The sequence below is a fragment of the Diplotaxodon limnothrissa genome, linkage group LG12 (assembly GCF_057381915.1).
Source record: "Diplotaxodon limnothrissa isolate DT_005_m linkage group LG12, D_limnothrissa_male_GT1.1, whole genome shotgun sequence".
Taxonomy (NCBI): Eukaryota; Metazoa; Chordata; class Actinopteri; order Cichliformes; family Cichlidae; genus Diplotaxodon; species Diplotaxodon limnothrissa.
In genome coordinates, this window is record NC_140607.1 from 28,026,515 (window position 1) to 28,038,928 (window position 12,414).

At 39.7% G+C, this 12,414-nt stretch overlaps 1 protein-coding gene across 1 annotated transcript in view; it reads right to left on the reverse strand.

Annotated features, from left to right (window-relative positions):
- msh3 (mutS homolog 3 (E. coli)) overlaps positions 1-12,414 on the reverse strand; it is a 60,668-nt gene that overhangs the window by 29,218 nt on the left and 19,036 nt on the right. The window contains exons 14-20 of the mRNA XM_085367423.1: positions 11,656-11,843; positions 11,085-11,253; positions 10,857-10,921; positions 6,885-7,001; positions 6,503-6,610; positions 3,161-3,275; positions 2,553-2,710 (exon numbers count right to left, since the gene is read on the reverse strand). Of these exons, the coding sequence (XP_085223549.1) occupies positions 2,553-2,710; positions 3,161-3,275; positions 6,503-6,610; positions 6,885-7,001; positions 10,857-10,921; positions 11,085-11,253; positions 11,656-11,843 (920 nt within the window). The remainder of the gene's footprint in view (positions 1-2,552; positions 2,711-3,160; positions 3,276-6,502; positions 6,611-6,884; positions 7,002-10,856; positions 10,922-11,084; positions 11,254-11,655; positions 11,844-12,414) is intronic.

The window sequence follows — 12,414 nt, forward strand, 5'->3', positions numbered from 1 at the left end:
CCTCCAACCCTGATCAAATACCTCACTAAACACCAGAGGCACACACGGTCAAACACATGCACAGCTCTGTACTAATTTATTATATATAGACCTTCACTGGCTCTTCTAAAGCTGACGTTAACTGACCTTTGTTTAAAAGTCTTATATCCGTAAACAAGCATCATATGTAACCCAAAACTCGGGCTTTCCCATTTCAGCCCTAAAAATATTTGTTGTGCCTTTCAAATGGGCCCATTATACTTTTCCTTATTTTTTTGTCATATACATTACAATGTGTTATAGAGGTAGATGCTAATATTAAACATACTATGAGCTTGACTGATACACCGACACACCCAATATATCAACAGATAAGCCGTTTGTCAAGATTTTGGCGGGTTTTTAACAACCGATAAATTCTACATTTCAAAAAGTAAAGAAGAGATGGCAGAAACACCCTTCAAGCATGTTATGAGTGCTGCTGTTACAAAGTTTGTCCACCAGAGGGCACTTCACAGTTGGCAACAATGTCACAAATGTCACAAAGGCCCAGTATATGAGACATAACGATTATTTCTAACTCTAAAAAATTGGCTTTTATTGGTTTTGTTCATTTGTTGTTGTTTTTTTTAAGTAAAATGCAAGCCAGGATATAGTTTTAAAAAATTAACTGTAATGATTAAAAAATCTGTAGCATGATTACTGCTGTAAAAGTGCAGAGACCATGTTATGCATGCAAGTTCGTTCATAGGGCTGCTCACATGGAAAAAAAGTTGAATTGTTACAAAGTCTAGGTTGATCACAGAATATTGCCACAGAACATAAAATATACTGGAGGTGTCCTTTGGTACCCCTCGGCCTCCTACTTAATACATGTATTGTATCACTTTGTTCTTGAGTCATCAGATTCGCAAGATTTTCAGAAAATTTGACCTCACTTGACCCTGAGGCTGAGGTTGTTAAGATTCGAACACGCCCAAGATTTGTAGTTGATACAATTGTGACAACAATTTGAAAGCCCTTTGTCGCTTTGTTCTAGAGTTATTGCATTCACAAACTTTGGTGTCCATGTTGTGCACTTGCCATCAGCCTTTTACAGTTGAGGGCTAATAAAATTTATGGTGCACAAGGTATCTAAAAAACAAAAATAAAACTGGTGTTCTTGAAAGCCATGCAAAGGGTCATCAGAGGGCATTAATCAAACGGCCATCTTTTTTGTTTTTAGTTCATGGAATGGCAACCTGTACATAAACCACCAGGTGTATCAGTTCAGGTCCTTTTGTCCATTCACCAAATCCGTCGCTGTGATAACTGTAAACCCAGGAAATGATAACTAAACTGTCCGCTTACTGATGTAATGACCAGTCAAAATCACCTTGTTAGGCTAATGTGAAACCTAAAACCCCCAGACTGTTTCTCCCAAGGATATAATTAAGAGTGCACATCCACACACACACATGCACACTTGCTGTCTCTGGCACCCGCTGGGTTAATACTTAAGAACATGCTTAAAGCCGCAAAAAAGACAATTAGACACATCTGCAAGCCATTAGGTCTAATCACATAGCGCAGCACAGGCAGAATAACGCAGACTGCGATTTGGCCTCTATTTCATTTAAACATGTAGTCAGGACTAAATATTAGACGCAGAGCTCACTGCTACTTTCCTCATAATAAGAATAATCACAGCACAAAAAAAAGGTCTCCAACAAAACCTTATTGCCGAGAGTTTCTACTATACACCACTGATGGAACAATAGACCCGGCATTGTCATACAACTGTAGTTCATCTGTTCCCCCCTTACACACTTCCTCCTGTGCAGTGAGGAACAAAAAAAAAAGGATTAGAAGGGATAAGTGTGATTGTCTGGCCTATGAATAAACTTGACTGTTTCACAGACAATGAAGGTGACACACAGTAGCTCACACGCTTTTAGGGTAACAGTTCGATTTATTTATTTATTTTTTTTGTCAAGTCGTCTCCACAGTAACCTCTACCTGTTTGGTTTAATTGTACTAACAAAGCGTTCAGAAGTGAAACTGTGCTCAGTGAGAGCTTTCAGGATCATTGTCCTAATCTCACTGTCAACAGAGGCAAAGCAAGAGCAACCCAAAAAAACACCGCCCTGTAATAGTCTTGTGTGATTTTATATAGCAGACTTGGTATTACACATGTATATTTACTAACCCGCTTTAATGTGCCAGTCTATACGGTTTTTCCATCTTTAACACGCTTACGAGGAAAACAAACGTCGATCCACTGATGTCACTGAGATGCTGCTTAAAAAACAAAAAAAATCAAGCTGTGTTCATTTTCCTTCAAAGCTGAATCAAATGATTGCTTTTATACTTATATTATACTCTTGCGCCTTTGACTTGTCTGTAACGTCAGACTCCCAAAATGTGGAAAAAACTAAGACTTTCAGCTCCCTTTACTTAGTACCAAGTTGTCAGATTGCAGGCGCCTTTAAATTGGCTCACCTTTGGATCCCAACTACACACCTGCAAAGTGACTGTGATGCTACATGGTTGACAAAATATGTCCACAGACAAGTTTTTGCTTGTACTCGTACCTGGTGTAAATGCCATCCAGGATGCCCACACAGGCCGCTGAGGCTGGGACGTATGAGCCCATCTGAGCCATTACACAGATAAGAGCTACCTGGCGAATGTAGGAGCTCTTACCCCCCATATTAGGCCCAGTGATTATCATTGTTCTCCTGCCATCACCCTAAAAGGAGGGAGAGAGAAGAGGATAATAGCTGTGACATAGACAGAAGGCAAACGAGAAGAGAGACAGAAAAAGATATTTGCATGCTGTCCTGCACAGCTGAAGCTGTGGGTGGACTGAAAGCTTGGCTTCTCTTCCTATTGGCTTGTGCTTCTGTTACAAGATTAACCTACACCCACTCCAGCGCTGAGCTAGGAAGCATGTGTGTGTATGCATGTATCTGTGTGGTTTCGTGTAAGTCTATGTGCGTATTCATGTGTAAGACAAAGTCTGTGTGCCTTTGCAGTTTTGTTTCAGCACGCTCTCAGTGCGTTAGCGAGCAGGCAAATGTCTGTGTATGTTTTGGCTTGGCTTTTTTTTTTCTTCAAAGTTCTCTGAATGAGCCTGTGTGTGTGTGTGTGTGTGTGTGTGTGTGTGTGTGTGTGTGTGTGTGTGTGTGTGTGTGTTTACCTGTAGTTCAGTGTGGTTGGGCACATACTGGTTGTGCTCTCCCATCAGTAAATCTATAGCAGGATGCCTGCCATCCCTGATCGTAATCTGGTGCTTATTGTCACACACCTCTGGCCTAAAAACAGAACAGTCAGTTAGGCGTGTGAACACACACCCACACAGAGTGTGAAGACAAATATGTACAGAGTAAATGTTAAGCTGTACTGACAAAGATTTCTTTAAGGCAAATTGGTATAATTAAAAATAAAATTAAAAAAGTAGAATATTGTTACTGTGTAAATATATTCTACTATCTAGGATTGCAGTGGAAATCAATACAACACTTAATTATGTTGACTGTAATATTTATAGGGATGGGTACCGGTGTCCGGTGCCATGATGGCACCGGTTCTGACATAAACGGTAGTAACCAGACCGAAAAGCAGCGCACATTTCGGTGCTTTATTTTCCTGAGCTGTGATACACTTTAGATTCTAGCCAATCATTTTACGTTTCTGAGGATAGTAGGTGGGGCCAGGTACGTACGTTCTTTTAGAGCAGAGCTACAGATTAAAAATGCCCAAGGCGAAGCGGTCAAAGTCTGGCTGTACTTCACAGCAAAAGATGCAAACTCAGCAGCCTGCAACAAGTGCTTTAAGGTGATACTGTGATACTGTCAAAGGAGGTAACACCTCAAATCTGATGAAACACCTGGCGATGCATAGCGTTTTTTTAAAAGCCCAGAAATGCGCCGTATTTGATAGCTTGCTGCGAGACCTCACACCGAGCACATCTACTGCGGGTGTTGTGCCTGTTATCGGACCCGGAGTTAGCAACATCCCCCAAAAACACGAAGAGGAGAGTCCTGGCCCCTAGCCCTGCCAGTGTAGCAGAAATGATGAGGATGATGATGGCAGCAGCAGCCGTTCTTCTCTGCGTGAGTAGCTTAATGTTGTTCGTGTGTAATTTACGTTGAGTAGGCTAACCACGTTATTACATTAATGCACGTAAGGTGAACTAGCAAACATCATCATAGCTACATGCGGCTGTCTTCTTGTTTGATGGCAGATACTCCCTTCACCCTGGCCAAAAAGGCTAAAATGACCAAAGAAAAAGTGGAAAACAGTTGAACATGAGAAGTTTTTGGACAAAGTTTGTGTTTTTTCCATTGTTTAAGCACTGCTCCCAGCCAAGAGTGATACCATATATGCCCCATAGCTGCAGAAAAGGCTAACATTGTTATCTTTTTACAAAAAAAACAGCTGAACATGAGAGGTTTTTGGACCAATTTTGTGTTCTCCATTCTTTAAGCACCGGTTTGAGCACCGTTTAAGCACCGGCACCGTTTCAAAAGTACCGATTTGGCACCGGTATCGGATAAAACCTAAACGATACCCATCGCTAATTATTTATTTTAAAAACTATAAATAAAACAAAAATGATCATCATTTGGGAAAACTTGGGAAGATCTGCTTTACCAAGAGTAAAACTGCTTCTTTTTGTCATTTATTCAATAGAAAATATCCACATATCACGGATATGTGGATATTCTTATGTTGAAAGACTGAGTACATTTTGAGCTCAAAAACTAGAATTTTTCCTTCAGCACAAATAACTTCTTGCTGGCTATTTGCATAATTGTCCACCACTCATTGACCTCAGCTGGAAGATGTTTGCATTTTCTTGCATCGACAAATCCTCCCAAAACACTTCAATGTGGATCAAGCCATTTTTTCCCTCCTAGAGGTAGATTAGTGTTCTTAGGGTTATTACAACGCTGATATGTTCACTTCCTGTTCAACTTCAGCTCTTGGACAGATGGCCTCTCATTATCTCAAAGCACTTGGAAATTATGCATAATTCATAGCTGAATCAATGACTGCAAGCTGCAGAGTCTGAGACAGTGAAGCAAAACCAAAACATAACATTCAACCCACAGTGCATCATAGCTGGTATGGGACCATTTTCCTGAAACGTTATGTGGTCTGTGCCAAACATATCTCATGTTACAACGACCCTTTATCATTCTTGTTCTCTTCATCTTCCATTCATTAGTTCAGAGCACTTTATTCCAAAAGTCCTGTTGCTTTGCTTATATGTTGATAGTTCAATTGCAGTTTTTCTCAAATGTTATTTCTGGACAGCAAATACTTTTTCCTGGCAGATCTCCCGTGCACATTGCATTTGTCCAGCTTGTGCAGTCCCTCTCTTACACATGCACTGACACCAACCAGCTGCAAGAGTTAATTTCCGCTGATTACGTTTTGGGGTTCTTTTTGTATCAAACAGTCTGCTTTTTGGCTCAATTTGCTGGGGCAGCCAGTTCCACAGAAAATCGCTTGCCAGACTCATTGACAGCCACATTCTTTACTCTAAATAACCTTAAAGACCTCTTTAGGTCTTGGCATGTTCACTCAACAAACGTCAATAGCACAATAAGACACAGGGTGCTTTCAGCAGTGCTCTGCTCCATCTAGAAATCCAAGCATTTCAAAGAGAAGACATAGTATAAGACTCTACAACAGCAATGTGAAGTGCATCCTTCTATACGGTCTGAATCTGGCGCATTACCAAGAATGACATCCTAGCAATCACGTTGTTCCCTCCAAACAAATGCTCACACATGGAAAAGTAGAGGAGAACTGCCTGTCTCAACATCACCCATAGAATAAAAACAAAGAATTGCTATTACAGGTCCTGAAAGGATAACACAGATTGCCCTCAGATGGGCGCCATAATCTGACGGAAGAGGAAGATGTTCAGACCAAATGAAATATTGATGAGGACTATGCTAGCAGTGCTACAAAAGATGGGTCTCTGATGGGTACAGGCAAAATCTCATTTTCTCGGTTAATAGAGTCTCTTTCAAGTTGGATTAGAGGATTTCTTGGTTGAATGGGTTAAAAAAGCCAACAATATCCACTTTAACACACAAACCGTAACATTTCCAGTCAAAGAAACTAATTACAAGTAGGACATGCAAATACAATGGAAAGAGGGCAGGAGGTAGCAGTATATGAGAAGAAGCAATCCTGAAACACAGAAATTTGTAGCACAGCATAAAGGTGTGTGTGTGTGTGTGTGTGTGTGTGTGTGTGTGTGTGTGTGTGTGTGTGTGTGTGTGTGTGTGTGTGTGAGAAGCAAAGAGTGAGTGAGTGGGAGAGATGTTGGAGTTCTGGCAGAGCACACTGCTGAGCGGGGTGCACACACCCACACACAACCTGTCTGAGACTTTAGGACACGACACGACCCCGAACCACACACATATACAGTGTATCCCACACATAAAAACACATGCACACACCCAATTTACATACTCAAACACATGCATCAATATTTATGGTCATCGTGAGAGGACATCACCTGCAATAGTCCCCTTGTTTAGCCACCTCAGCCAATGAAAAGAGACAGTCCATGGTTGCTAGGTGACTAATAGCCCTTTTCATGGTGTGGTAGTGCTCCCCAAACTGACTGTAGAGAGAGAGAAAAAGAGATTTTGAAGTGTTCTGAGTAGACAGCACTGACGGTGTACTTGACTAAAACAGACTAATTCTGGCAGGCTGAGAGCTGTGGAGGCATACCTCTGAACCACAGACTGGCATGTTTTCAGATTTTTTTTCCAGCTGAGTTGCATTTGTGTGTGTGTGTGTGTGTGTGTGTGTGTGTGTGTGTGTGTGTGTGTGTGTGTGTGTGTGTGTGTGTGTGTGTGTGTGTGTGTGTGTATGCGTGCATGTGTCTGTCATACTCCAGAAAATTGGTCCACTCCCTCTGGCAGTCCAGCATCAGCTGCTCTCGGAGCTGCTGCAGCTTCTTGTAGCGGTCCACCAGGAAAGGAGAGTGATACCTGCTGACTGCCTTGGTGCTGCAGAGGAGACAGGGGTAAACGTGAAGTACAGAAGGCAAGGCAAAAAATGGACTGAAGTGAAGAATTAAACTACTGGATTTTAGCATATAAGAGGAGTGTAGTATACTAAAAAGAAATTAATTTAAAACCACTTTTACACAAGTGCTGATAACTGCTGGACACCATGTATGTAATTCTGTGCCCCCTTAAAACGAAGAGACAACTTGTTGCATATCTACTTGGGTTATGACCAGATTAAACTTAATGCAAAAACATGGAAAATAAATGTAATTTTGTGTTGCAATATGTATTGTGTACTGTAATAACACTGTAATGAAAGATCTCTTGATACTACCGCATATTATTCGTTAGCAGGCCACCTGCTAAATCCTAAACTTCACAAACCTACAGTGAGGCTCGACAGTGCTGAGAAAAAGTACTTGCCCCTTTCTTGGTCTCTTTTTTTTTGTTTTCTTGGCAGACTTGTCACACATGTTTCAGATCATCAAATAAATACAAAATGCAGTTTTTAAATGATGATTTAATTTATTAATTGAAAAAGGCTATCCAAACCTACCTGGCCCAGTAGCAAAATGTAATTACCCCAAAACTGGTTGTGACACCCCTGAAGGCAAGATCTGCAATCAAGTGTTTGTAATATACTGCATCACTGGGGAGGAATTTTGGCCCACTTTGCTGTGCAGAATTGTTTGAATTCAGCCACACTGAAGGGTTTTTGAGCAGGAAAGGCCTGTTTAAGGTCTAAAAACATTAATGTCAGCCTGCACAATTTCACGCAAATTAGATCATCACTGCCAGTAAATGTAGCTATAAGGTTTTTCTACTCTATGATCTTTTTTAATATAGAATACTGTTGCACTAATTGGTCCATGGTAAGTATTACTAGTTTAGAACCAGCAGAAACATCTTAACGCTTTTTCCCCACCCATTATCGTCTCATACTTCAAAAATACAATAGCTTAAGTTTGAAATTTAAAAAATAAATAAATGAATACATTTGCTTGTCCTATTTATAAGAACCAACATGGACTTGCTCCACCCTCATTGGGTGAGTTTGTTAATGTTAAAATTGAATATCAGAATTCTTAACTCTTAATATCAATATTAAGAGTAACCAGAGCCTCTAGTAAAGGCCTCTTAGACATATAATATGTAGCAATCAGGTGTTAACAGTTAAAGGTAGTGAGATTTGGAATAATATGCCAGCTGTAATAAGAGAATTTACAATCTTTCATCACACACATCTCAAATGATGGCTACAGAGAAATCAGATCTGTGATCAGTCATTTTATGCTAATATGTCATATTTGATCTGTATGCTTTCATATGTATTTGTTGTCCTGCGCTGTTTTATTGTATTGTTCTTTGTACTGTGGATTTTATTGTTGTAATTTTATGTGTTCTTGTCTGATGGGGTGTTTTGTTTGTTTTTGACTTGCCAGGGACTACAGGAGAAAAACAGGCCTCTGGCTAATTCTGGAATATTTACAGTGATATGTTTATTAATATACGCTGTCCCTTTTAAATAAATAAATTAAAATGCCAAAGCATCTTAGTCAGATTAAAATCCGGACTTTGACAAGCTACTCCAAAATCTTTTTTTTTTTTTTAATGTAGCCATTCAGAGGTGTTTCAGATCACTGTTCTTTCTGTCCATAACTCAAGTGGATCCCATCAGGGACAAACTGATGGCTGGATATTCTCCTTCAGGTTTAACGTTCTTTTAAGAAATGCTGTGTTAGTTTTAACACAAGATATATAAGGGCCACAAACTTTCAAAAATGTATTCTTCTGTCTTGTAAGTCCACAGAAAAATTCCCCAAAAGTATGAGGTAACTTCAGTTAACATCTCAGCTTTTGATCACTGAATTGTGAAGCCCTAGTGCTGATCTGCTTATTGGTGCCTTGGCTAGATTCCCCCGCCTGTTCTTTGATTGGATACCACTCCATCCAGCACCCTCTGTTAACCAATTTTTGCTGTTCTTCGCTGGTTATTATCTCTGCCCCAGTGACTTTAGAGTCTGGGATTTCACAGTAGCACAGTTCTCCCCTTTACAAAAGCTTCCGGTCCCCTCTGATGAATTTCAAGGGACCCTCAGAGTCTTTCTGTAAAGGACTATGACATTTACATAACCATTAAGCTCCTTGCAGGTGGTCTTTGCTGATCTTTAATGGCATCCTGCAGATGGCTGAAATTCATAGGTTTACTATTGATAATATTGATCTGTCCACCACTCTACCTTTCTTGAATACCAAGGACCTTTATTATTCCAGCAAAAAATTAATTTTTGCCAATCCCATCTGTCTGTTCAGACCCTAAAGAATCCATTCAGCTGCAGGACCTTTGAAAATCCTCACATTTATCTTGCAACCCATTGAAGGACCAGAGGTCTTTGTAAACCACTTACCTACAATATGACAAAGGTTTATAATATGACAATCTAGGAATCTTTGGCTACCACATGTTTCAGCCTCTGGGGGCAAAGGTCAGGGATTCAGGGCTTCCCGTGCCATGTTCATGCTGAAAAGCAGTCTTCATAAATGAATTACCCAATACATACTGAAAATACAACATATCAGATGTTTAAACTCAGAAACTTGATTTGTATTTAGTAATAAATGCTCATTTTGAATGTGACACCGGCAAAATGTTTTTTAAAGACTTGGGGGAGGGTCACAAATGAAACACCCGGTGAACCAACTCAAAATTAATTTAGTTAATTTGCAAATGGTAAGTTACAAAGAGCATCCCAGAGAGGCTGAATGTTTCACAAGTGTGTTAAATTAAGCATCATTTTTCAAAAAACAAAACATTTCACATTTTTTCACTACTCTTAGTTAAAATTGGGCTTTTTGCAAATCAGTGCAACAGTTTGTTTTTTTCTTATTCATATGCTGCTCGAAAAACAAACAAACAAGAAAAAATTGTAGCAGAGTGTAAATGAAACAGATCTTAAACAGGACCCAGGATTTTAAAGATTAATGCTAATATTTGGTCATTTAAAAATCCAGACAAGACACAAAAATAAACAGAATGCTCTGATTTCTTAAACTGAATTATTTAATTTTTTGTTTACACCCTGCTTGAATCAGCTGATTGTTGTTTGTGGTACTGCCAACAGGGAAGCTGCAGTTATTTGCAACGACAACACTCATAGCATGGTTGAAGTGTGCTTTCCGTCTCTTCTTTACTTTTCAAATTTTCATTTATTGGCCATTATACCATCAGATAATATGAGCCCATCAATACATCAGTCTGGCTCTAATCAGTAGTGCTAAAGTTAAAAAAAAAAAAAAAAGTAAGCTCAAATATGCTAACTCCTCAATAGAGCTAAGGGAAACATGCCTATGTTACATCTAAACTGGACTATTGTAATACACTGTGTACTGGAGTTAGTCAATCATCTCTTCTGCATTTAGTGCAGCAGTTGGCTCAGATGTTAGCAGACTTCCACTGGTCTACTGTGCATCACAGAATCCATTAAATAGTGTCACTGTTTGTGTTTAAAGCCTTAGATGGTCTCACACCTTCAAATGTCTTCGACGTGCAGCATTCAAATACTCCCTCATCATTAAGGTCTCCTTCTCAATCTTTTCTGATCACTGTTTAGTTATTTGTTTACTCTTTTTCTTTTTTGTCTAATGCGCTTTAGTTTTAAATGTGCTATGGGAAAAAAAGTTTTTTACAGCATTTATTTTAGAAAAATTGCCCAACAATATTTCTATTGTGCAATCCAAGTTAGATAAGTCAGATGTGATTTTTGACATCACACAATGAATATTAAAATCAATGCTAAAAAAAAAAATAGTACATGTAAGTGATGTTTGTAATGCAGAGGTGAGTGAGCTGACCTGCTGATTTTGACCCATTCAGGTGGAACAATGGATGAAACTGAGTTCTTCACCTCAATCAGAAACTGAGGGCAGAGGAGAAAGAGGAGGAGAACTGATAAATAAGACCAGAGAAGACAGGGAAAATAATGTGTCACTCTTGATTAAAACTGGCAACCAGACACAAAAACACACACACACACACACACACACACACACACACACACACACACACACACACACACACACCTCCTGTCCAGAAACAGTCGTATATTCGAGCGCGGGGGCCTTTAGTATCAGACGGATGTCTTTGCAGTGGTCTTGAATCTCACGGAGGACAGTTTGGATTTGCTCCATTCTTTCCTGCAGCACTGGGAATCCAGACAGATCTGAGAATAGCTCCGTCTTGTTCCCTGACCTGCACAAATACACAGTCCAAATGTGACTGTTACTGGTAATATATCGCAGCGCATTTTCTAAGAGATGAGCCTGTGGTCAGCTTGACCTTTCAATGATGAAAACTGAGGAAAAGAATTATCCATGTGACACTAGGAGGCCTTTTCCTCTCTCATACTGTATGCCAACTATTGGTCATACATTTATGGAGTGACAGCAGGCATCTCCCACTGTGCCATATCTTACATTTGTCAGCCCAGTTTTATGATGCTGTGTTGTTTTTCTGATTGCACCGTTGAGAATTCATTTTCTCTTTAACAGATATATATTTTTTGCATTTAAGTAAAATATAATAACCCAACACACATCAAGCAATCTAAATTATGCTTCTGTCAGTTCCACACCTGTGCTGCTGGATACTTACTTGGCTGCCTTTTCATTGAGCACCTTTAGGAAGCTTTGGGCTGGAATCAGCTGGTCTGGAGTGTCCAACAGAAGGCTTCGAAGTAGCCCTGAGCTGATCTGGGAACGCATGGCTGGTAGCAAAGTCTGCAGTTCCAGCCCCAGGCGAGAAAGACTGCTACTAATGAGGTAAAATTCCTGAGTAGAAGACTGGAAAGATGTGCAAAAAAAACAAAACAAGCAAAAACATTACTAAGTATGTACCAAAGTGGCTAAAAAACTATTTCAAATTGGTCCTTTGCCAAGTTGTGTTTGTTGCATAGATGCAATATTGGTTTATCACTTGAGTTGGGTGGGGGTTTTTTTTTTTCTATCTTTAGGGGGTTAGGGTTAATAAATATTCTTCATAAAATGGTCAGGTTTAAGGATTGGAATCAAAATGAGCGAAAAAGCAACCCGTGATCAAAGCAAAAATTTAAAAGACCTTCAGAAACTCTGGGGACCTATTACTCAAGACCACTATCAAAAAACCAGCCTGGCTCTTTGGAAGCAAATATAAAGAAACCACTCGTGACTCAAGACTTTTGCACAGTACTGTATATTCATGTTTGTAAGTGTGTTGTATTATCAGGGTACTCTGTAAGGCAGGAAGATTTCATCATTAAATCTTATCCGCGCTGGCCAGCAGCCGAGCTTAAAGAATAGTCATATATTACATCCAAAGGCTGTGAGAAAACACCACTCACTACAAGCAGCACCGACTGCACGTCTTCACAACAAA